Source organism: Microcaecilia unicolor, unplaced genomic scaffold (assembly GCF_901765095.1).
Source record: "Microcaecilia unicolor unplaced genomic scaffold, aMicUni1.1, whole genome shotgun sequence".
Lineage (NCBI taxonomy): Eukaryota > Metazoa > Chordata > Amphibia > Gymnophiona > Siphonopidae > Microcaecilia > Microcaecilia unicolor.
This window is the reverse complement of record NW_021962925.1, coordinates 419,829-446,216: the sequence shown is the minus strand read 5'-3', so window position 1 is coordinate 446,216 and position 26,388 is coordinate 419,829. Positions and strand designations below refer to the sequence as shown.

General features: G+C 41.6%; 1 protein-coding gene across 3 annotated transcripts in view; it reads left to right on the top strand.

The window, feature by feature from the left end:
- Window positions 1–26,388, top strand: part of LOC115458671 (serine/threonine-protein kinase 11-interacting protein-like) — a 116,251-nt gene that overhangs the window by 20,380 nt on the left and 69,483 nt on the right. For all 3 annotated transcript variants that reach the window (XM_030188500.1, XM_030188501.1, XM_030188502.1), the window contains 7 exons: window positions 2,382–2,489; window positions 6,938–7,009; window positions 11,492–11,621; window positions 13,721–13,824; window positions 22,389–22,478; window positions 23,007–23,048; window positions 24,441–24,608. In XM_030188500.1, coding sequence (XP_030044360.1) covers window positions 2,382–2,489; window positions 6,938–7,009; window positions 11,492–11,621; window positions 13,721–13,824; window positions 22,389–22,478; window positions 23,007–23,048; window positions 24,441–24,608 — 714 coding nt within the window. The remainder of the gene's footprint in view (window positions 1–2,381; window positions 2,490–6,937; window positions 7,010–11,491; window positions 11,622–13,720; window positions 13,825–22,388; window positions 22,479–23,006; window positions 23,049–24,440; window positions 24,609–26,388) is intronic.

Here is a 26,388-nt window from a genome sequence, read left to right as displayed (position 1 = left end):
GATAAGCACTATTTCACCTAACGAGGTATTTAAAGTGTATGATATTAGGAACAAAAGTCATTTAACATCTAATATTAGCACTTGCCAAGGAATTGTTAAGAGGGGAGGGGGGAGGAAAATGGGGAAGAAAAGTGTTTGGCGATGTTGAATATGTTGTAAGAATGCTGTTTTGTATATCAAGCAATGCTAAATGAATATTTTAAGTTAATTTGTATTGTGATAATCGTCAATAAAACAGTTTAAACATAAAAAATTAGTCACCCTCCAATCTTCCAGTACCATGCTTAATTTTAAAGATAAATTATATATTAATAACAGTAGGTCTGCAAGTTCATTTTTCACTTCTATCAGTACTGGGGGATGAATACTATCTGGTCCGTTAGATTTGTTACTTTCCAGTTGTCAAATTGAGCCATTACATCCTCCACGTTTATAGAGATTTCATTCTGTTTCTCTGACTTGCCAGCTTTGAATACCATTTCTGGCACCGGTATCTCTCCCAAATCTTCCTTTGTGAACTTCATAAGTATTGCCACATTGAGATAGACCAAAGGTCCAAGCCCAGCATCCTGTTTCCAACAGTGGCCAATCCAGGACACAAATACCTAGCAAGATCCGCAAAAAAGCTCAGAAATAAGCAGTGGAATTTCCCTAGTCAATTTAATAATGGTATATGGACTTTTCCTTTAGGAAGCTGTCCAAACCCGTTTTAAATCCCGCTGAGCTAACCGCCTTTACCACATTCTCTGGCAATGAATTCCAGAGTTTAATTACACGTTGAGTGAAGAAAACTTTTCTCCGATTTGTATTAAATTTACTACTTTGTAGCTTCATCGCATGCCCCCCTAGTCCTAGTATTTTTGGAAAGAGTAAACAACGATTCACGTCTACCTGTTCCACTACACTCATTATTTTTTAGACCTCCTACCATATCTCCCCTCAGCCATCTTTTCTCCAAACTGAAGAGCCCTAGCTGGTTTATCCTTTCCTCATAGGGAAGTCATCCCATCCCCTTTATCATTTTAGTCGCCCTTCTTAGTACCTTTTTTAATTCCACTATATCTTTTTTTTGTTTTTTTTTTTTGAGATGCGGTGACCAGAATTGAACACAATATTCGAGGTGCGGTTGCACCATGGACCGATACAAAGGCATTATAACGTCCTCACTTTTGTTAATCCTATTACTAGCAGTTTGCCTACCTACAAGTTTCTCAGTGATTGTATTTTATGCTTAAATTTCATCATTTTAATATTGTTACACTGTTAACACAATGTAAGTTAATTATATCAATCTATACTTGTACATCACCTTGGATGAATTGAAAAGACAGTTAATTCATCATAAAATCTTCATTTATTTTATTCTGCCTACAGCTAAGCGGATCACAAAGATAAATAATAAAATCACAAACAGAAGTCTGAACAAGTCCATAGCAAAGGAATTAACCTCATAGCTTCATTGATTTTCAGGGATCTCCTTCTTCAGATGTGTGCTTAAGATTTCCTTAACAGTAGCAGTATTGACAGTTTGCAGAATCTTAACCTGTATTTATAATCCACCAACAGTAAGTTTCTCGGATTGGCAGAATATACATTTTATTCGATATGGGAGGATAGGCAGGATGAAGTTGACTTGACAGTGAACAGAGGTGTGAGCAGAAGAACTGCATTTTTGTAAAATTATGCAAATGAAGATCTGTGTGGTCATCCAGTCTGCCCTTCAAGGTGGCCGAAGTTGTACCTTCTGCTCTTTGCAGGTTACAACCACCTGTGCCTTGTTTAAAGGTCATTTAAGTTTTGCTTTGATTACATACTGTAGCAACGAAGGCAATAGCCACAGATAATATCCAAATAACATCAAAAAAGCCATGTGCTGTGGAATCCTTAGTGTCTCAACTCATAAGAGAGGTCTAATGGTTAGTGTAGTGTGCTTTGATCCTGTCAAGCTGGGTTAGATTCCCACTGCAGCTCCTTGTGACCTTGAGCAAATCACGTAACCCTCCATTGCCCTAGATACAAAAAAAGATTGTGAGCATTCTAGGGACAGAGAAAAGGTACCTGCATGCGTGTACAGCTTCGTATGTCTAGTAGCGCTATAGAAATGATTAGTAATAGTAAGTGTTTGGACTTTTCTCTCCTCATGCACCCGTTACTAGAATAACTTATTTAATGTACAAGAAGTTACTGCTTCTGCTGTGGTCTCCCTTATTAGCGAGCACCTTCACTCCTCCTTCCAGGTATGTAAAAAGTATATTGACCTCTACGTGTTTATATACTGTTATGTTCCTCAGTTAATTTGAGCCATTTGATTGCACAGTTTGTCAAGTAGTAATCACTATGTGAATACTGTTTGTATTTTATGTTCTTGTATGTCTTTGCAGGAGATGATCTCTCTTTGCGCAGGAGACCTTAGCTCAGCCCTCCCCTGGTTGGAATTACATACCTTAAATTTCAGCTACAATCGCATCTCTGCCTTGGATCACTCGCTGGTGAGTGTGCTAGTGCACAATTTAATGTTTTCCTGAGAACAATGCAGAGAAGTGTACTTAATTTGCATGTTGACATGAAAGATTCTTTTGAAAGCTTTCTTAGTTTATCAGCATGTGTGGTAATTGTAGGGGGATCAGATAAGGTTTAGATACGTTTAGGGAGTAGAGAAGCCCATCACCTGGCTCTTGGCTCACTAATAAATATGTACCATCAGAATTCTGTACAGTATAATAGTTTAGTTAATATAACAAAGTAGATGCAACAGTGAAATCCTAATCGTAGATACTCAGAATTCCTATCATTAATTCTGAGATCTAGCACAGATGAGCAGCGTCGCTCGGTTCACACATACACTCCTGGCAAATATAGGTATCTATCTGTCCACAGAGTGATCACAAAACTAAACTGTGTAATCTGAAGTGGCAGTGCATTATCAGGCACATCATTGGATCTTCAGGTAGTAGTTGGGTGGAAGGGAGCAGAGCTTGATCTTTCTCTCCCTTGCTGTCTCTGAACGCAACTTCTGAACAGACACCATTTTGGTTTTCATGAAGTAGCTTTCAGAGACAATTTTACCCTGATGCAGCCTGTTGGTGAAACATGACTCATGTTGGTTAAGTAAATAATACCATAATAAGTTGGGCATACGTCTCCCACCCAACTCCACAGGGCCCCACATTACTTTTTTAGCCAACCTCGACTGGTGACCTCCCCAGACGAAGCCAGAAATTTCAGACTGAAGCTTCAAAAGCTCCAATCTTGGCACCAATAGGGGTAAAGATTGAAACAAAAACAATAAACGAGGCAGTAAATTCATTTTCACCGCTGAAATTCTACCCCACCATGACAGCCATCCCTCTTTCCAGCCCACCAGTTCCCTACGTAACTGTCATAACAAAGGGGTCTAATTAAATACATATAACTTAGATAAATCTTTAGGAATCTGGATGCCCAAATACCGAAAACTGACACCCGCCCATCAAAAAGCAAACTAACTGCGCAACCTTTCCACCTCATCTGTAATAGTAAACCCTAATAGTTCTGGTTTGTCATTATTAATCTTAAAACCCGATAGCTTCCCAAACCTATTACTCTCCTGAATTATAATGGGTAGGGTCAGCATTGGTAAATTCGCATAGAACAAAACATCGTCTGCGAACAGCGCAATTTTATGCTACTACTACTACTACTACTTAGCATTTCTATAGCGCTGCCAGGGTTACGCAGCGCTGTTCAAGTTTAAACATGGGGAAGGACAGTCCCTGCTCAAGAGAGCTCCCTACCCCTTATCCGAATCCCCCTTATATCAGACAGAAGCTGAACCCTATTAGCCAAAGGCTCTATCGATAATGCAAATAGCATAGGCGAGAGCAGGCAGCCCTACCTAGTCCCCCTCTGAATAGAAAATATGGAGGAATATCACCCGTATACTTTAATTTGGGCTACTGGAGCAGTATAAAGACACTGCAACCAAGCAATAAATTTAGGTCCAAAACCCATATTCCTCAGAACTTCCTACAAGTAGGGCCATTCCACCCTATCAAACGCCTTTTCAGCATCCGTCGTTAACAAAACTAATGAATCCCCTTGGTCCTGCACCCCCCCCCCCCCACATAACATTCAGTGTTCTGCGAATGTTATTGGCTACTTGACGTCGGGGCTCAAAACCAGATTGATCAGTGTGGACTAGCTGTGGGAGCAGCCTTCCCAACCGATTAGCCAGTAGCTTGGCTAGGATCTTCACATCAACATTAAGCAGGGATATCGGTCTATAAGAACCGCACACTGTGGGATCCTTCCCAGGTTTCAGAATCACTGAGATCCCCGTTTCCTGCATACTCGACGAGAAAGGGTCTCCTAAAAAACAGACATTGCCAACCCGTCTCAAGATAGGAACCAATTCAGGAGCAAATATCTTGTAAAATTTTGCTGTATACTACTACTACTACTACTACTACATAACATTTCTAGAGCGCTACTAGGGTTACGCAGCGCTGTACAATTTAACAAAGAGAGACAGTCCCTGCTCAAAGACCCCCCTTAAGCTCTTTTATCACCCTTAAAATCTCGTCAACTGAGAGAGGCTCCTCCAACCAATCTCGATCTGCCTCGCTTAATTTATGTAATCCAACTCTTGCTAGAAAATCTGAGATCTCCGGAAGCGGAGTGTCTCCTCCCTTGGAATATAACTCAGTATGAAACTGAACAAACCTTTTCCGGATGTCCCCGTCCCGGTAATATAAATATCCCCAGGACCCTTGATCTTAGTAATTGTCTGCAGTACCCTACGCTTCCTCAGATGTCGGGCCAACATTCTACCTGCCTTATTGCTGAATTCATAAAATTTCTGCTGGAGAAGGTGCCTGTGATTCTTCATCTGTTCCACCTAAAACCTCTGAAGTTCCCGCCTACAGTTTATATTAAATACTGTTTGGTCACTTCCAGCTTGATGCTGCTGTTCCAGACGCACCAGCTCCCTCTTTCTTCTTCACGCTTGTGCCTGGCCCCCACTTAATAAGGTTACCCCGTACCACCGCCTTTAACGCATCCCAAAGAATACCATCAGTGACCTCCCCATTATCATTAAGGTCCAGATAGAATTTAATAATCTGTCTTATATCCTGACATATCTTCACTTCCCCAATATTGATTCATTAAGCCTTCAATATGTAAGGCGCTTTTCTTCCTGTAACCCCCTCAATTGAATCCATACTGGGGCATGATCAGAAGAAGCATGTATGCTTTCTATATCTGACTCTGGTCGCACAATGAGCGGCTACATCACAAAATGTCAGTTCTGGTATAGAACTGTTGAGCATGTGAATAGAATGAAAAAGACCCCTGCCCTGGGTGTTGTAGTGTCCAGACATCTAACAAATCCTTAATCAGTTTCAACAATTTCTCTCTATGAACGAGAACAGTGCCCCCTCCCCCCTTAGAATGATCTAAATTATATACCGTTAAGTTAGTCTCCCCCCATTATCACTTGTCCTGAAACAAAAGTCTTTCCCTTAAACATTCAAAATAATCCCCCTGCCCACTATTGGGAGCATATAAATTAACGAAAGTAACTGATTGTGCATACAAACGCCCCACAACCGCTAAACACCTCCCCTGAGAATCCTGAAAAACCCTCTCCTTAACAAAGGGTTAAAATATATCGCCAGGCCACCTGTCCTACCCCCCCTTGTTTCTGCATGTGTAAAACATTGGCTGTACACTCTGAAAATTGCAAGAGGACTTTACGAGACTGGGAGACTGGGTGTCTAAATGGCAGATGACGTTTAATGTAAGCAAGTGCAAAGTGATGCACGTGGGAAAGAGAAACCCGAATTATAGCTGCGTCATTCAAGGTTCCTCGTTAGGAGTCACAGACCAAGAAAAGGATCTAGGTGTCGTTGTTGATGATACGTTGAAACCTTCTGCTCAGTGTGCTGCTGCGGCTAAGAAAGCAAATAGAATGTTAGGTGGTATTAGGAAAGGAAAACAAAAATGAGGATGTTATAATGCCTATGTATCAATCCATGGTGCGACCGCACATCAAATACTGTGTTCAATTCTGGTTCGCCACATCTCAAAAAAGATATAGTGGAATTAGAAAAGGTGCAGAGAAGGACGATGAAATGATAAAGGGGATGGGACGAGTTTCCTATAAGGAAAGGCTAAAGTGGCTAGGGCTCTTTAGCTTGGAAAAAAGGCGGCTGAGGGTTTGTAAAATAATGAGTGGAGTTGAATGGGTAGATGTGAAGCATCTGTTTACCCTTTCCAAAAATACTAGGACTAGGGGGCATGCGATGAAGCTACAATGTAGTAAATTTAAAACGAATCTGAGATTTTTTCTTCACTCAGCGTGTAATTAAACTCGAATTCATTGCCATAGAATGTGGTAAAGGCAGTTAGCGGAGTTTAAAAAAGGTTTGGATGGCTTCCTAAAGGAAAAGTCCATAGACCATTATTATTAAATGGACTTGGGGAAAATCCACTATTTCTGGGATAAGCAGCATAAAATGTTTTTACTTTTTTGGGATCTTGCCAGGTATTTGTGATCTGGATTGGCTACTGTTGGAAACAGGATGCTGGGTTTGATGGACCTTTAGTCTGTCCCAGTATGGCAATTCTTATGTACTTATGTAATCTTTCATAACTGAAGTAAGCATGTCCTACTTCAGGGTAAATGCTGGCTTTTCCTACCTCCACAGCTAGGCTCTTTAAATACTTTTTCCTCTTTTTATAGTCCTGTACCTAGATCAGCATTCAAAACCTGTTGCATCTTACTGTTAAGCTTTGTATTATCCATACAGTTAGTTGTCCAAACATTTCTGATCCCCCACCCCCCTGCTTGTTCACATTTGGGTTTTAATCTTGATATTATCTTGTCTCACCATTACTGTACTTTGTGTTGCTTTTAATTTCTGTATTTCTTATTGTCTCATGGTTCTGCTTTCAGCAATTACTGAATGTTCTGAAAGTCCTGGATCTGAGTCACAATTCCCTGCAGCAGTGTGCTGAGTATTTAATGGTGAGTTCGTCCACATTGCTTGACTGCATATTGAATGTGATTTGAGGAAATGGCCACGAAAGTATGTACTTGCATACATTACTTTTTGTATGGTGAGAGTACAAATGATTCTCGGGGTGCAGAAAATTGGAGACATAGAAGGCAATTTCCGATTATGGCGTTTTACTGAAAATGTCTCAACCCATCTAGCTCGCAGCCATAATCTAACCAGAAAAAGGTCTATATTTCTGCTTTGATTATGGCTTTGTTTTATATGGTCAACAAACAAAACAGCGAAGATGACAAAAGAAAAAAATTAAAAATTTAAAAACACAAGAATTTAAAAATATATATATAACCAAATGTAGAGCGTCAACACTTGGTTGTTGAAATCAAAAAAGAAACTTTATTTATCAATGGATAGCAGGGAGAAAGGGACTCGACACAGCTGTGTTTCGGCCATACAGGCCTGCGTCAGGAGTCTATACACATCAAAACACATAAACAATATAAAATGAATAAAACATATAAATGTTAAAACATATAATAATATAGAGGGACATTACAAATGGCTAAACTTTCTATTATAAGAGATGTTATCAGATGAAAACAGGTTTAGAAAACAGAAATAAATTTCACAAACTTATTGCACCTCATATCAAAAACAGTTGTGCTCTAAGGAGGGTACATGAATATAAAAATAATATATGAATATCAAAAATGCAAAATAGCATACTGTTAACTGTACACATTAATATGTATATCATATCAAAAAACAAAATACTATTAAATGTACACAATGTTATATGTATATATAAACCTAATGGTTATTAAACTCACTAGGTAGCAACCATTGTACAATACACCAATTAAGAACTAACAAAGGTAAAATAGAGTGGATGTACAAGAGCAGTACCCAATATCAATTAAAGTATCAATTCATTTATATTAATTTTTATATGAGCAGTATCAAATATGGTATTTTAAAAAATATAAATATGAACAAAAATCAACTGATTTTTTTTATGTGTAATAAAGAAGAAAAATAGATATAGAGAAACATAATTTACCTTCTCACTGTATGTTGATCTCTTATACTATCCAAATTTGAGGGAATGTATATATCTACAAAAAATCACGTCATAATAAAAATAAAATTTTATACTCTGCTAAGAATCAAATCTAAGAAGAGTGATCATATGGTAACTTATATACGCTGTGTTTTGAGTTTGGGGTAATAAGACAGATCCAGTATGTTGCAAATGTTTGTCATTGCCATAGAGGAACCATTATTATTAAACTGGATGGCTTCTTTTGGGAAATAAAATGAAATGCGCTAGTTATGTAAAAAAACGTTATAAAGGGTAGCAAAACAGGTGACACATTGTCACCAACCTTCCCTTCATGCTGACATACATCACTGGATATTGTTACACAGAACAACTCCAAACTGCATAACATATTGATATAACAAAACGGAACTCTTATCTGAATCCATTTTTTTAACAAAAATTACTTATCAATATAACAAAAAGGAGCTCGTGTCTGAATCTATTTTTTGCAAAAATTACTTATCAGTACATTAAACTCCATGTAGATATATTTCTATCAGCTCTAGGAATGCACTAGTTATGTCGAAAAACGTAGCAAATAAAGTGAAACATTGCCGCTAAACTTCACCAGCCCCAACTCCATCCCTGTATTTCCTTCCTTGTCTCCAGGCCATTCTGTCTCTTACTTTTTACCCTTATTTATTTATTTATTTGTGACATTTATATCCCACATTATCCCAACCAAGTTTGAGTTCAGTGTGGCTTACAATAAACAGTAGAGGATACATAACAAAGAATAATGCATAAGAAAGTCATTTGTAAGAATTGAATTTTACAATACAGTATCGTAAACGTAATGGGTTAGCTATGGATGTTTTAACATTTAAAAAATCTATTATGAATGAGAAATTGTACATGAAGTAAAGAGAAAGTTAATGGTAAATAGAGTAAGAACCACTTCAGGTAATAATTAGTTGTTTGACATATGGTTGTTCTTTGGGAGGGTTTGTTTGAATAGGAACGATTTGAGGATTTTGTGGATTCTAGTATATTCCTGTATATTTCTTATTTCTTACTACCTATTGCGTGTCCTTGACCAAATTAACTTTCTACCCTCACTCAACCCCTTCAGAGTCCTCTCTCCTTCCTCTGTCACAGGACAAGCGATCAGAAACTAAAAATACTAATGCAGACTACATTTCTTGTCTGGTGATTTTATTTTTCTAATCATTTTGTTCCCAGTCTGGTTCTGTTTCCCTCCCTCTGTGTGTGTAACTACTTCCAGTATCTCCTGTCTCTTTTCTATTTCTTTTATCGCCTCCTTTCTTCGCTTGCTACTCTACTTCTATCTTTAGCGTTGATCTTTTAAGTTCAGCTTTCTTCCAATTTTCTGCCGCCTTCTCAAAGCTTTCTGGTTTTCCACCTCTTTCATCTATATGCTGCATTCCCCCCAACTTTTCTTCCATGTGCAGCATTTCCTCCCTCCCCACGGACCCTACAAACTTGCTATAATCCTGGCACTGCCAATAGCAGTCAGATCAAGCTCCCTTCAGCAGCTCCAAGGGATGGACCCTGGACATGGCCAGAGACAGCTAGAAATTATCGTTGCCAGCAGTGCCGGTGAACACAGCTGGTTTGTTGGGCCCACAGGGAGGGGGACGGGGACATAGAGAGATAGGAAGGTGATGGCGAACTTGCAGGAGGGGAAGAGAGGATAGAAAGAGGTAAGGAGAGATGCCCAGACCTATAAAAGGGAATGGGAGAGGGAGGTAAGGATGTTTGGGGTGGCAAGGCAATTTCTTGGAGTGGCATCCTGACGTCCTTAATGGAAGCGTACAAGGGGCTGTGCCAAAAAAGCTTGAAAATGGCCAAAAACCTTATCTAAGATGCTCATGGGGAAAAGTACACCTTGGCAGCAACAGTTGCAGGTGAGAACTTATACAAAGTCACTTAGACGAGAATCCTGTCTTGATACAAGCTCTGGTGATGCAAACAGACTGAGGTGGTCTTCCATGACAGTGGTAGGTGGGAAGAGACACACATGTGCATGAAGCAGCTCAAAAGCTTCTAGTAATTACTAAGCTGGAGCTGCTTTGCATGTTGTATGCTGTGAAGACTTGATATCTTGCTTGTACTCGGTGAAAATATGTGAATAGAGCATAGTAAATCCCTAATGCAGTTCATTGTGTCTAGGAAATGCACGATGACTGAGTATCTGGGAGTGGGGGTAATGAATTTGAGGTCTCTAAAAGCTGTGGAGTGAGAGAGTTGTGGATCAGGAGAAAAGGAGTGTATAGCAGGAAGATGGGAAGGGGGTGGTGGTGGTAGTTGATGATAAATTGATATGGGGAGTGGAAATAGTGGAAGCAGAAGTTCAGGGAGAAGGGAGTGAAGGAAAGTGTGTTGAATACAGAGAGGGGGAAAAAGAAAAGAAGGTGTAGTGGAGTGAAAATAAAGTAGAAAAAGGGAATTTTGGTTTGTGGAAAGTCTACAGTATAGAGGCATAGCTACCATTGAGTGAGCCAGGGCTCAGGGCTGCCAAATGGTAGAGGCCTCTTAGAATTGCACCTTCCTTTCCTCCCCCCACCTCACCACGCTGGGGTCCAGCATTGTTGCACCCACCCCTTGCTGGTCCTCCACATGTGACAGCATGCTGAAACCTGCTTCTGGCCGGTGGGGCCTTTCCTGTATGCTTCCTGTCTCTCTGATGCAACTTCCTGGGGGGGCAGGACATGCACAGGCAGGGCTCCACCAGCCAGAGGGGGGGAGGCTGGAGCAATGTCAGACCTAGGGGAGGTGGAGATGGAACAATGTTGGACCCATTCGGCTGTGGGAGAGAGGGCAGAGGAATTGAAAAGGGAGGGGGTGGAAAGATGCTGAACTGGCCTTTGAGTGGGGTCAGAGGGGTAGGGCTGTTGAACTTGGGGGGGGTAGAGCAGATGAAAAAGAGAGGGACCTGGAGCAAAGGGGAAGAGAGGAGAGAGATGGTGGACTGAAGTGGAGGGGGGGGGGTGGAGAGAAGAGAGAGTCTGGAGCCAAGGGGAGGGAGGAGGGAGCAGAGAAGACTGGACCAGGGGATAGAGGGGAACAGATGCCAGACCAGCAGAGAGATGGGGAGAGATGCCATACCACAAAGGGTCAGGTGGGTGCAGGACAAAGGGAAGGGAGAAGCTGGACATGGGGGAGGGACAGGGACACTGTTCCTGCAGGGGACATGGACACAGAGAAGAGATATTGAACATGGGAGAATAGGGACAGGCAGGATGGATAGGGACACACAGAAAAGATAAATGCTGGACAAAGAGAGAAGAAGTGTCAAAAGGACAGGAGACCCTGAAGAAAAAGTGAGAAAAGCAGAAGAGACACTAGGACTAAAGGAATTGCTAGGACAAGGAGGAGATATCCCACAGCCTTGCAACACGTTATGTAATGCCAGGGTTTTGTTTTTCAGGCTCTCACAGAGTTAGAATACCTGAATCTTGCATATAATTATTTATCATCGGTGCCGGTCCTGAGCCTGCGATCTCAGACTCTCTTAGTTACTCTTGTGCTGCGGAACAATGAGCTGGAAAACATTGATGGTAAGATTTTACTATTACTGCTAATCATTTCTGTAGCTCTACTAGATGTACACAGCACTGTACACTAAACATATACAAGAAGTGAAGCGCAGAATTGTGAAATATTAATGGGGAGGTTCTGAGGGGTGCAGCACTTGAAAATGTTAATTGTGAGACAGGAATGGGTGCAGAGGTTGTTTTTTTTTTTTTAAGTAGAGATTCCAGAGGGGGAAGGCCTGAGTGTTGTAAAGTAATTAGGCTGGCATCCTGCTGGAGGCCATGCAGAGCTGAAGATATGAATGGACCAAGTACAAGTTGCAGGAGCAGTGGTGGTTTGATGGGGAAGTGGAGTTGCTAAGATGAAACTACCCTAAATTCTACCGCTGTTGCTAGACTCGTATGCAAAGCTTCAAAATTTGATAGTGCATTCCCCAGTATTATCTTAATTACATTGGCTACTAATCAAAGCCAGAACCATCTTTAAAACATGTACAATCATCTACAAAACTATCAATGGAATGAGCCCGGATTACATGGTGAAGCTGATAGATTTACCTACCTTCAGTATGGCTACTAGATCAAGAAACTATCTCATACGTTTTACTAGAAATAAATCCATATTGATTAGAGATTTCTCACACACAGGTTCAAAATGGTGGAACTCCATCCCTAGTGAGAATGAAAAGGATTACCAACTATCTAATATTTCACAAATTTCTCAAGACTTTCCTTTTTAACACATTTTTGCATTGTTAGACAATGAACTAAACAGCAAATGTTATCTCTATTTGTTTGGCCTTTTTAAAAATCTGAGTGTTTGTTTTCTTCATACTTGTAAAAATATATTGCATGCATTTCTAGTCTTAATTATTGTAAGCCACATAGTACTGAATAATTAACATTCGGGTTATGTGGGATATAAGCACCAATAAATAAGTTTTGAATGAGTTCATGGGCTTGATGGTGGTGAGTTGTAGGAGTGGGGGAATGGGCTTGGTGGTGGTGAGTTGTAGGAGTGGGGAATGGGCTTGATGATGGTGAGTTGTAGGAGTGGGGGGATGGGCTTGATGGTGGTGAGTTGTAGGAGTGGGGAATGGGCTTGATGGTGGTGAGTTGTAGGAGTGGGGAATGGGCTTGATGGTGGTGAGTTGTAGGAGTGGGGGAATGGGCTTGATGGTGGTGAGTTGTAGGAGTGGGGGAATGGGCTTGATGATGGTGAGTTGTAGGAGTGGGGGAATGGGCTTGATGATGGTGAGTTGTAGGAGTGGGGGAATGGGCTTGATGATGGTGAGTTGTAGGAGTGGGGGAATGGGCTTGATGATGGTGAGTTGTAGGAGTGGGGAATGGGCTTTTGATGATGGTGACTTGTAGGAGTGGGGAATGGGCTTTTGATGGTGGTGAGTTGTAGGAGTGGGGAATGGGCTTTTGATGGTGGTGAGTTGTAGGAGTGGGGAATGGGCTTTTGATGGTGGTGAGTTGTAGGAGTAGGGGAATGGGCTTTTGATGGTGGTGAGTTGTAGGAGTGGGGGAATGGGCTTTTGATGGTGGTGAGTTGTAGGAGTGGGGGAATGGGCTTGATGGTGGTGAGTTGTAGGAGTGGGGGAATGGGCTTTTGATGGTGGTGAGTTGTAGGAGTGGGGGAATGGGCTTTTGATGGTGGTGAGTTGTAGGAGTGGGGAGTGGGCTTTTGATGGTGGTGAGTTGTAGGAGTAGGGGAATGGGCTTGATGGTGGTGAGTTGTAGGAGTGGGGGAATGGGCTTTTGATGGTGGTGAGTTGTAGGAGTGGGGGAATGGGCTTTTGATGGTGGTGAGTTGTAGGAGTGGGGGAATGGGCTTTTGATGGTGGTGAGTTGTAGGAGTGGGGGAATGGGCTTTTGATGGTGGTGAGTTGTAGGAGTGGGGGAATGGGCTTGCTGGTGGTGAGTTGTAGGAGTGGGGGAATGGGCTTTTGATGGTGGTGAGTTGTAGGAGTGGGGGAATGGGCTTTTGATGGTGGTGAGTTGTAGGAGTGGGGGAATGGGCTTGATGGTGGTGAGTTGTAGGAGTGGGGGAATGGGCTTGATGGTGGTGCTCTCCCTTCAATCCACGTTTGGAGTCTAACCTCTCTTTTTGTGACTAGGTGTGGAACAGCTTGTGAATTTGCAGCATGTGGATTTATCATACAACCTGCTCCTGAAACATGCTGTGTTAGCGCCTCTCTCCTCCCTGCACAAGATGAAGACGGTGAGATGGGAGGCCCTGATCATTGAGGGATGGTAATTAGAGGTTTGAGGAGTAGCTGCTTTTCCTTGGATGCCTGGAGGGGGATTAGCTGACAGGTGAATGACTGTGTTTATGTTAGTCCTACTAAGCAGATTGTCTAAGGGAGTTAGCAAGAAATGTGCAGTCAGGTAATATGTTGGACGCGTACATTACATTGTTCAGTGAGAGTGTCATTTTATTTACTGGTGATAGACAACCTCTTGAAATAATCAGGCTTCATTCTGAGTCATGTACAGATAAACACGTATGCATTTATGCTTTCCTGGTTAGAGAAGGATTCTGATATGCTGACGAAGTCCTGTGCTTTTCAATGAAGTCTGGCCAGTGACGTATCATGTCAGTCAACACAATATCTGCAATAACCGAGGTGTCTATAGCAATGAAAACCACCCAGAAAACACTAAAACTCGGTGAGAAAACTGAGGTTTGTGAGGCTGAAACTTAGAGAGCAGGATGGCTGATTTTTTTCCATCAACAAGCAGGACTGAGTCAAGGTCACAAGGGGGTCTGGCATTGCACATCACTGGGACATAACTTATGAGGAAAGGCTGAAGCGGCTAGGGCTCTTCAGCTTGGAGAAAAGGTGGCTGAGGGGAGATATGGTAGGAGGTCTAAAAAATAATGAGTGTAGTGGAACAGGTAGACGTGAAGTGTCTGTTTACTCTTTCCAAAAATACTAGGACTAGGGGGCATGCAATGAAGCTACAAAGTTGTAAATTTAAAACGAATCGTAGAAACGTTTTCTTCACTCAACGTGTAATTAAACTCTGGAACTTGTTGCCAGAGAATGTGGTAAAGGCGGTTAGCTTAGCAGGGTTTAGCAGCTATAGGAAAAGTCCATAGACCATTATTAAATGGACTTGGGGAAAATCTACTGCTTATTTCTGGGATAATCAATATAATTGACAAAACAAACAATTGTGCCTGTGCTCTGTCGAGCATCAAAATATAACAAAATGTTTAAACACACATGAATACAAGTGTATTGCTTCTTCAGCTTATTGAGAGTGGAGTAGTCTCATATGTAACACACGATAAAGATTATTTGATTTTTCACCCAATGACTGGGTGTATTATCTGTGTGTATTGTCTAATCATTGACTGAACCTCCACCACCCTTTGCTAATCTTATATATAAAGATATATTTCTGTTTGTCAATATGCTAACATCTAATTTTATGTAGCACTTAGCTTGAACAAGTTGGTGCTCTTAAAACCCCGACAGGTCCCCGTTTCGTGGTTACTTTCTCAAGGGGGAGTCACCAGTTCTAAAACCAAAAACAAGATGCAGCACAAAGTTACTTACAAAATAGTTCTAAAGGCATATTAGTTGTATAATGAATTATACAACTAATATGCCTTTAGAACTATTTTGTAAGTAACTTTGTGCTGCATCTTGTTTTTGGTTTTAGAACTGGTGACTCCCCCTTGAGAAAGTAACCACGAAACGGGGACCTGTCGGGGTTTTAAGAGCACCAACTTGTTCAAGCTAAGTGCTACATAAAATTAGATGTTAGCATATTGACAAACAGAAATATATCTTTATATATAAGATTAGCAAAGGGTGGTGGAGGTTCAGTCAATGATTAGACAATACACACAGATAATACACCCAGTCATTGGGTGAAAAATCAAATAATCTTTATCGTGTGTTACATATGAGACTACTCCACTCTCAATAAGCTGAAGAAGCAATACACTTGTATTCATGTGTGTTTAAACATTTTGTTATATTTCTGGGATAAGCAGCATAAAATGTTTTGTACTTTTTTGGGATCTTGCCAGGTATTTGTGACCTGGATTGGCCACTGTTGGAAACAGGATGCTGGGCTTGATGGACCTTTGGTCTGTCCCAATATGGCAATACTTATGTACTTTTATTGTGTATCTGGATTTTCAAAAGGCGTTTGACAAAGTACCTCATGAAAGACTCCAGAGGAAAATGGTAAGTCATGGGATACGAGGTAGTGTACTATTGTGGATTAAAAACTGGTTGAAAGATAGAAAACAGAGAGTAGGACTAAACGGTCAGTATTAAGTACATAATTACATAAGTATTGCCATACTGGGACAGACTGAAGGTACATCAATCCCAGTATCCTGTTTCTAACAGTGGCCAATCCTGGTCACAAGTACCTGGTAAGATCCCAGAAAAGTACAATACATTTTATACTGCTTATCCTAGAAATAATAAAAAAAAAAATGCAAAATGGCAATGTTCCACCTTTATATTCTGTGGCATTCACAATCTGTGGTTGGTGGAAACACCAACAGAATGCAGTGCTACTGCTTATTACGGGAACGTCTCATCCAGTCACGGAGGCAATTTCAATCACGTCAGAGCAACAGTTTAATATATTTTTTGAGTGACTGTTTGCTGCACTTTAGGTGGTTGGGGGCTGTCAATGATTACAAAATTGTCACAGTTGTAGGCTTATCACTGACGTGATTGAAATTGCCTCCGTGACTGGATGAGACGTTCCCGTAATAAGCAGTAGCACTGCATTCTGTTGGTGTTTCCACCAACCACAGATTGTGTATCCTGGAAATAAGCAGTGGATTTTCCCCAAGCCCATTTTAATAATGGTCTATGGACCCTCCAGGCTTCAGGTACTATGGATGATTTTAACGAATGGTTAGGTCAGTAACAGCAGATCAGCAATTTCATGTTTGAGTTCTTTCAGTACCCTGGGGTGTATACCATCTGGTCCAGGTGAGTTATCACTGTTTAATTTTGTCGTTTTTGCTCAATACATCTTCCAGGTTCACCAAGATTTCTTTCAGTTCCTCCGCATCACCACCCTTAAACCATTTCTGGTTCTTGTAAATCTCTTACATCTTCCGTAAAGACAGATGCAAAGAATTGATTCAGTCTTTCCGCTGTGGCCTTGCTCTCTCTGGGTGCCTCTTTTGCTCCTTCATGATCTAATGGTTGCACGGATTCCCTCATAGGCTTTCTGCTTCTAATGTACCTGAAAAACTTATTACTGTGAGTTTTTGCCTCTGTGGCAAGTTTTTCTTCATATTCTGTTTTAGCTTTCTTTATCAGTGCTTTGCATCTAACTTGGCAGTACTTATGTTGCTTCTTATTTTCTTTGTTCTGGTCCTTTTTTCATTCTTTGAAGGATGTTTTTTTTTTTTTGCTCTAATAGCCTCCTTTATGTCACCTTTTAACCATACTGGCTGTTTGCTGTTCTTTATACCTTTGTAGCTACTTGGAATGCATCTAGCCTGTGCTTCCAAGATGTTTTTAGGAATATCCATACCCGATTTAGTCCTAACATTTGCGGCTGATCTTTTTAGCTTTTTTTTTTTTTTTTTTTTTGTTTAGACCATTTTCCTCATTTTATCAGTGACCCTTTCAAAAATTAAAAGCTGCTAGAGTAGATTTCCTTTGAAACTTCACTCCAGATATTAGCCCAAATTTGATCATCTTATGGTCACTGTTTTCCAGCGGATCCAACACCATTATCTCTTATTCAGTGCCCTGCATTCCACTAAGGACTAGATCTAAAATAGCTTCCCTTCTTGTCGGTTCCTGGATTATTTGCCCCAAGTAGTTTCAAAGCTGCTGTATCTCCATTTTAAATGTTTGTGCCAGCAGCCTTGCTCCATTCTGGTTAAGGTAGACTCCAATCTTTTGGAATAGGCTCCCCATTTCCCAAAATGTTGCCCAGTTCCTAACAAATGCATATCCCTCATTCCTGCATGATCTTCTCAACCACACATTGAGACTTCAGGCCCTTTCTTACTTATTACTTACTAGTAAAAAAGCCCCGTTTCTGATGCAAATGAAACGGGGGGCTAGCAATGTTTTCTTCTGTGTGCATGTGGGAGTGTGTGTGTCCCTGCCCTCTGGCCTCTCTCCCCTCCCCCCTCTGAGTCCTTCACTGTTACAGAGCCAGCGATTTGATTTCGTGCTCTGCTGTTTTCCTTCACTGACTGTCTTACAGAGAGGGCGGGGCAGACACTCATAGGGAAACTGGATATCTCGCCCCCTTCACACTTCCGGCTGGAGGCTTCATAGAACGTTGGTTTTGCCTTATATATAGAGAGATAGTATTTCTTTAAGGGTATTCATTGCTCATTTGTTTTATTGCATAGTCCAGTGGAGGAGGGAGGGGTTAAGTAACAAGTGGGGGGTTTAAATGTATATATCACTTTAAAAATTAGAGGTTCCTGTATGGGCCGTTATGTTTGAGAAGCAATTTTTTTTACATAGTGTATATTTTGCTTATGTTCGATGCCTCAGAAATAATGTCACAAGACTGTTCGGAGCTCTGAATTTCAAGAACTGCATCTTTGATGTAATGTGTACTTCCTTGTTTTTCAAATTAGAATGTCCAGAACATAGAAACATGTGTAGTAACATAGATGTTGGCAGATAAAGACCTGTACCGTCCATCCAGTCTATCCAACAAGATAAAACTCATAAGGTACAATGCAGTACTACAAACAAATACTTGATCTTGATTTGCCCTTGCTATTTTCAGGGCACAGACTGCCCAGCACTGGCTTTGCTTTCCAATTACTGGAGTTGCCATCTAAGCAACACTAAGTTTGTTTGGTCCTATTTTCTTTCCTAGGCATTTTAAAATTCTGTCACCGTTTTCATCACCACCACCTCCCGCAGGAGAGCATTCCAGTTATCTACCACCCTATCTGTGAAAAAGTACTTCCAGATGTTATTCCTGTGTGGGTCCCCCTGTTGTCTGAATTCATGTCCTCTAGTTCTACCACCTTCCTGCCTCTGGAAAAGGTTTGCTTGTATATTAATACCTTTTCAAATATTTGAATGTCTGTATCATTTCGTTCCCATCTCTTTTCCTCCAGGGTGTACATCTTCAGGTCATCAAGCCTTTTCTTGTAAGTCTTGTGGCACGAACCCCATAACCATTTTCGTTTGTTTTCACTAAACTGCTTAGTCTTTTTACTTCCTTATCAAGATACAACTTCCAAAACTGAATACAATACTCCAAGTGGGGCCTCACCAATGACTTGTACAGGGGCATCAAAACCACCTTTTTTCTGCTGGTTATGCCCCCCTCTCTATGCAGCCTAACATCCTTCTAGCCACTGGCTTGTCACATTGTTTCATCTTGAGATCCTCAGACACCATCGCACCAAGGTCCCTCTCCTGAGCTGTGCTTATCAGTCTCTTTGTGATTATTTACCTTATCTTCAAGAACATTGCCTCTATCAGAACCATATAAAAGGGTCATCCTGGGAGATCAAAAGTTATCTGGTGCTACCGTCAGATCCTGAGCTGTCATTGTCTCGTGTGCCCATCAGCTTTTGAACTCCACTGAACTCCTCTATATATCTCTGCACCATTGGCACACTTCAGATCTCGCTTGCCAGTGTGATCACTTGTTGACCTGCATCTCTGTTCTGAGAGAGAAGAAACCTACTTTATCAGGTTATATAGACCTAGGAGAATGTGTGTTTATTTTGAACCATTTTGTAGGGGTCTGGACCCCTGCCCTATATAGCTATGATACAGAACTTAGCCTGACAACCTCTCGCAAGTTATGCTTCAGACAGTGCCCCAATGCAGGGTGGACTTTAGCTTGTATTTGCTAATCAGCAGGAAAGTGTTCCTGGTCTACTTAGCTATTGCTATTGCACAACCATTGTGTTCTGGACTTCAGGTCGATGTACCCCAGACACAGTAGTGCCTGGGTCTGAGGATTTCACTGAATTCTAAGAATTGCATCTTTAGTGACATAAAGTTAACACTCTTGTGGTTTGCGAAGTTATAATGTCCAGAACAAACTGAATTGTTTAACTTATCTACGGGGTCAGAGCCTTGGTTAGAACTGTATAAAAAAGGCCTCCCTGGGGACTAAAGATTATCTGGTGGCCTCGTCAGATACTACTACTTACCATTTCTATAGCGCTACAAGACATACGCAGCGCTGTACATTTGAACATAAAGAGACAGTCCCTGCTCAACAGAGCTTACAATCTAATTAGGACAGACAAGCAGTACAAATAAGAGATAAGGGAATTACTAAGGTGGGAATGAAAAGTATGTGTACTGAACAAGTGAGTAAGGGTTAGGAGTTAAAAGCACGATCAAAAAGGTGGGCTTTTAGCCTAGATTTGAAGATGGCCAGAGATGGAGCTTGATGTACCAGTTCAGGGAGTCTATTCCAGGCATATGGTGCAGCAAGGTAAAAGGAACAGAGTCTGGAGTTAGCAGTGGAGGAGAAGGGTGCAGATAAGAGAGATTTACCCAGTGAACGGAGTTCCTGGGGAGGAGTGAAGGGAGAATGGAGAGGTACTGAGGAGCTGCAGAGTGAATTCACTTTTAAGTCAATAAGAGGAGTTTGAACTGTATGCGGAAACAGGGAGCCAGTGAAGTGACTTGAGGAGAGGGCTAGTATGAGTGTAGTGACACTGGTGAATATAAGTCGTGCAGCAGAATTTTGAACAGATAGAAGAGGAGAGAGATGGCTAAGTGGGAGACCTGTGAGAAGCAAGTTGCAATAGTCTAAGCGAGAGGTGATAAGAGTGTGGATAAGGGTTCTGGTAGTGTGCTCAGAAAGAAAAGGGTGAATTTTGCTGATGATATAGAGAGAGAAACGACAGGTTTTAGCAGTCTGCTGAATATGTGCTGAGAAGGAGAGGGAGGAGTCGAAGATGACCCCAAAGTTGCGAGCTGATGAGACGGGGGGATGAGAGTGCTATTTACAGATATAGAGAATGGGGGAAGAGGAGAGGTTGGTTTAGGGGGAAAGGATAAGACGCTCGTTCTTGTCATGTTTAGTTTCAGATGGCGGTGAGACATCCAGGCAGCAATGTCAGACAGGCAGGCTGATACTTTGGCCTGGATTTCGGCTGAGATTTCTGGTGAGGAGAGAGAGATCTGGGAGTCATCAGCGTAAAGATGATACTGAAAACCATGGGATGAGATCAGAGTACCAAGGGAAGAAGTATAGATGGAGAAAAGAAGAGGTCCCAGGACAGATCCCTGAGGTACACCAACTGACAGTGGGATAGAAGTAGAAGAGGATCCACTAGAGTATACACTAAAAGTACGCTGGGAGAGATAAGAAGAAAACCAGAAAAGAACAGAGCCCTGAAATCCAAGTGAGGACAGCGTATCAAGGAGTAGGCTGTGATCAACAATGTCAAAAGCAGCAGATAGATCGAGAAGGGTGAAGATAGAATAGAGACCTTTGGATTTGATCAGGAACAGATCATTGGAGACTTTAGCAAGCGCTGTTTCAGTTGAATGAAGAGGGCGAAAGCCAGATTGAAGTGGATCAAGAATAGCTTGAGATGAAAGAAAGTCAAGGCAACAGCGGTGAACAAGCACGTTCGAGTATCTTGGATAGGAAAGGGAGGAGGGATTTGGGATGATAGTTGGAAAGACAGGTGGGCTCTAATGAAGGTTTTTTAATGAGTGGTGTGACTACGGCATGTTTGAAGGCTTCAGGAAGAGTCGCGGTGGAAAGTGAAAGATTGAGGATATGGCAGATAAAAGGGATGACAGTAGGAGAGAGAGTGCTAAGTAGATGGGTAGGAATAGGATCAGAGGAAGGAAAGATGTGCAGTTTCCTCTTCAGTGATTTCAGAAAAGGAGGAAGGGGTTGCAGGGTTGAGAGAATGGACTAAAGGAAGGAGAGGTGGAGGTGGCCAAGCTGTCACTGTCCAACTGCCTATCAGCTTGTGGACTCCACATCTCTGCACTGCTGGGACACTCCAGTGTTCTTCTACCAGCCGTTCATCTGCTGTCCCTCACCAACATCATGGGAAAAGATATGCCTCCTGTCAAGTTGTATAAACACCAGCTCTGTTGTTGGGTAATAAGCAGGTGGTCCAATTTCTGTGCCTAGGGAGTGCAGGCATTTACTCCGACTCATTTTCTGACAAGTACATTTGTGTATTATTTCTTTGAGCTACCTAGCATTTGTACCTTAATCTCGCCTTCTAATTAGCTCTATTTTGTCTTGGGCTTTATTTATTTGCTTGTAAATCAGCTTTTTTATTTATTTATTTATAATTGGCCTGTTTCACTGCTTGTCATTTTTCAGGAGCTTTAGAACTCAGATTCGCTTGACCAGAGGGACATAGTAAATAGATTATTCCAGTGTGCATACCAATCTTCTGTTCCTTCATACTGTATGCTGTAACTGCTCCTATTATAATTTCTGATGTGTTCATGCGTTAAGCATTTAACGAACATTTGATTATTGCTTCTCTCTGAGCTACTTAGCATTTGTACAGAATTCTTTCGTTCTAATTATCTCCATGTTGTTCTTGGTTGTTTTCACTTGCTTGTAAATAAATCTGCTTTTAGTTCATTATTCGGGGCTTGACATTTGCTTATCAGTGTTTCCAGGCGCTATGGGACTTAGATTTGCTCAGTCATGGAATGTGACACTAATCCTATCAATCCAGAGTGCTAACAAAAGTATTCTTTGCCTGTTTCTAAAACTGTTCCTTAGGAGGCAGCATATGTCTAATTTGCTCCAACATGATGTTACTCATCTCACTTTTGCTGATCGTTCTTTCAGGTGCACCTGGAAGGGAATCCACTCTTTTTTCAGAGGGACCACCGTATTGCAACCGTGCATCATCTCTCTCCAAAGGCAGCATCTCCCTGTGTGAGTAATAGCTGGAAAGGAGCAGGTTCAGGGTGCAATACAGTATTGTAGGTTCCGCTAAATTATACACGGTTTAATTTCAGAAAGGTGCGACTGGCACAGTTCTATGCAAGGAAATTGTAGTGTATTCACATTAGTTGAGTCTGTGGGTGACCTCTTTACTTCATGGTTGCTTGGACAGAAAGGCCTTATACTGACTTTTTATGAATAGTTGGTACAAAGGTTTTAACCTTGAATAAGAGGATTATTTTTGTATTCAAATTTGCTACCGTTAGAAGGTATTATGGATGAACGTATCCAGGAGAGCACATGTTTTTCACCAGTGGAAATGCCTCCTGCTGAAAAGATGCACAATTTGCTTAGGAACAAATGGAGAGAGACTGTGGTTTGAAAGTTTATTGCACCAATGCAGAGTTTGATCTGGTGGGAGTTGGACAGCTTAGTAGTGAAAGATTAAAGCTTGTAAACAGTGAGCAGTTAATAAATGGAAAGAAATTAATGTACTGAGATCTTCTGATTTAATTCCAGCTTATTCTGGATGGAGAGCCGTTGTCCACTTCAGAGTTAATGGTGAGTGCTACACTTTCCTAAGAGTAAAAAAAACAAAACAAAAAAAAACCTAGAAAGAATAATACAAATCATGGTTACCTGATGCTAGGGTCCACCTTGGGGGGGGGGGGGGGGGGGGGGGGGGGGGTCAGTTCCAAAGAAAAAGATCTAGATGTCTTTGTAGACAATGCAATAAAATCTTCTGCCCAGTGTGTGGTAGCATCCCAAAAAGCAAACAGGATGCTAGGAATTATTAGGAAGGGATGCAAAATAAGACTGAGAATGTTACAATGCCTCTGTATCGCTCATTGATGCAATCTCACCTTGAGTATTGCATTTAGTTCTGGTCGCTGTAGCTAAGATATAGTGGAATTAGAAAAGGTTCAAAGAAAAGCGACCAAAATGATAAAGGAGATGGAACTCCTCTCGTATGAGGAGAGGCTAAAGAGTTCAGGGTTCTTTTTAGCTTTGAAAAGAGACGACTGAAGGGAAGATATGATTGAGGTCTACAAAATCCTGAGTGATATGTAATGGGTATAAGTGAATTGATTTTTTTTTTTTTTTTTTAGTCTATCAAAAAGTACAAAGATCAGAGGACACTCAATGAAGTTACATGTAAATTACTTTTTAAACAAATAGGTGGAAATATTTTTTTTTACTCAACAAATAGTTAAACTCTGGAACTCTTTGCCAGGGGACGTGGTAACAGCGATTAGTGTATCTGGGTTTAAAAAAGGTTTGGTCACGTTCTTGGAGGAAAAGTCCATAGTCTGCTATTGAGAGAGAAATGGGGATGCCACTGCTTGCCCTGGGATTGGTAGCTTGGAATGTTGCTACTGTGTGGGTTTCTGCCAGGTACTTATGACCTGAATTGACCACTGTTGGAAGCAGGTTACTGGGCTAGGTGGACCATTGATCTGACCCAGTATGGCTATTCTTATGTACCACAGCTCTTACTTTATGATTGAGGATCTGTGTACTTCAGTAAATTTAGCCCTTAATTGTAAGGACACTTAGTCAGAAAGCTTCAAACTGTACTTGAATGTGGAACTTACTTACAAGTAAATGAAGCACCATCTCTGCTCGTTCCAGGCCACCTTGAATTCCACTATTATTTTTGCCTCTAATATCTACCTTTAGAATTTCTTCCCTGCAGAGAGCTTGTTCCCCGTGATCAGAGATTTCCTTATGTATGTTAGAGTGTCATGTTCACCACTTCTGCAGCTTATTATGTTACGTTTTACACTTAACATGTATATTTTATTAATCTCTATGTACTTTGTTTTTGATGAGGGGGAATTGCTGTGTAGGTTCAGCGATTGCAGATGGGGCTGGTGGTGTAAGCTGGCGTGGATCTGGAAACGCACTGTTGTGTCTCGTTTTCAGGACTGGTTCCTTTTCTTTTCTCTGCAGCGCCTGCAGAAGGAAGGACCGGTGACATCACAGGCATTGCGCAGTTCTGCAGCAGAGGGCAGTGGAACAGATCACACTGGCCTGGAAAGCTCCTGCGCAGGAGATCTGAGTGACAGCTACTCTGCTGGGGACAGTGGCCCTACCCAACTTCCACGTAAGAAATCTAAGGTTGGTGCCAAATACATAGTGAAATAGGAAACTACTACTACTATTACTATTTAGCATTTCTATAGCGCTACAAGGCGTACGCAGCGCTGCACAAACATAGAAGAAAGACAGTCCCTGCTCAAAGAGCTTACAATCTAATAGACAAAAAATAAAGTAATCAAATCAATTAATGTGTACAGGAAGGAGGAGAGGAGGGTAGGTGGAGGCGAGTGGTTACAAGTGGTTACGAGTCAAAAGCAATGTTAAAGAGGTGGGCTTTCAGTCTAGATTTAAAGGTGGCCATGGATGGGGCAAGACGTAGGAAAACACCTATGGCTTCAATTTTAGGAACATTTTAAAAGGTTTCATTTTCAAGCTGGCATTTACCATATATACTTGTGTATAAATTGAGAAATTTCAACTTCACAGTGCCTTGAAAAAAAAAAGGCAGAGTTGTCTTGTCTGGATTGTTCTCCCCAGTGGCAATTAACATGAATTGCCCCTCCCCCTTTCCAAACCGAGTCAGCGGCACATTCTGGCATCTCCTCCCTCTGCCGGCCTACAGTTTGGCATCTCAATCCCCCTCTTCCCCAGCCACCATGTACCTTCAGTAGCGGCAGTGAAGTAATACACCTAAGCTTGCTTATGGCATGCTCTGGAGTGCTCTGCTGCTGCTGTATAGAAGCCAAGATTGTGAAGGTACATGGCAGAGAGAAGGGTGATGGGGAATAAGATGCTGAACAGTGGGCTTGCAGAAGGAGGACTGCTGGATTGTGCACTGGAGTGGAGGGGGATGGTAGAGATTAATGTTGGATGGAGGGAGGGAGGGAGGGAAGGATGCACTTGGAGGTGGAGAAGAAGAGAGAGGGACCAATGTTGAACCTGAGCGTGGAAGGGAGGTAGAGAGGCATGTTGGATTAGATAAGTGAAGGAGGGTTGGAGGGAAGCTTCAGCTTGTTCATGGGCTTCAGCATTTTTTAGTCCCCAAATTGCCCTCAAGTTACACATGACTTATACACAGGCATATAAGGTAATTCAATACCTTGCTGAGAGCTGATTGCTGTTCTGTGACCCTTTTGAAGCATAGTGGTGTATGGTGAGTCTTGGAGATCTCTGTTTTATGATATCTCTGTTTAATAAGTAATTAGATGTGCTCATTGTCTCATCTTGTCAGTAGGAGACCAGAGGGGTGGGGGAAGGGACAGCAAGCCTGCACTCTCTACTGTTGGTGCTGTGTAGAATTTCTGCAAGCACTGCACATCTGCACATGCTCCCTTCTTCCCCCCTCCCCCCGGCACCGTGTAAAAAACCATTTATGAAATATGTATTATATAATGTAAGGTATTTGAGTATCTTGGATCTCATTCTCCTCTAGTATAAGAACATAAACATTGGCATACTGAGAGAGACTGAAAGTCCATCAAGCCCAGTATCCTGTTTTCAACAGTGACCAAGCCAGGTTACAAGTACCTGGCAAGATCCCAAAACAGTATGCACCTGTTAGAAATATTTAAGTGTCATTTCACAGAAATCATGGCTCCATTCTCTGGACCACTTTTAGTCTATTGAAATCAGGCTTATCTGCATTCAATTCTGGAAGGCTGCAAACAGCTCGGCTTTTCAGGATATCCATAGTGAACATGCATGAGATAGATTTGCATATAATGGAGGCAGTGAGCATGCAAATCTCTTACACATATTCATTTGGTATATCCAGAAAATGTGACCTGTGTGTTTCCCTCATGGACTGAACTTCAGCAAGTCTGATATAAATCCTTTCAGAGGTGGAACCTCTAGATTA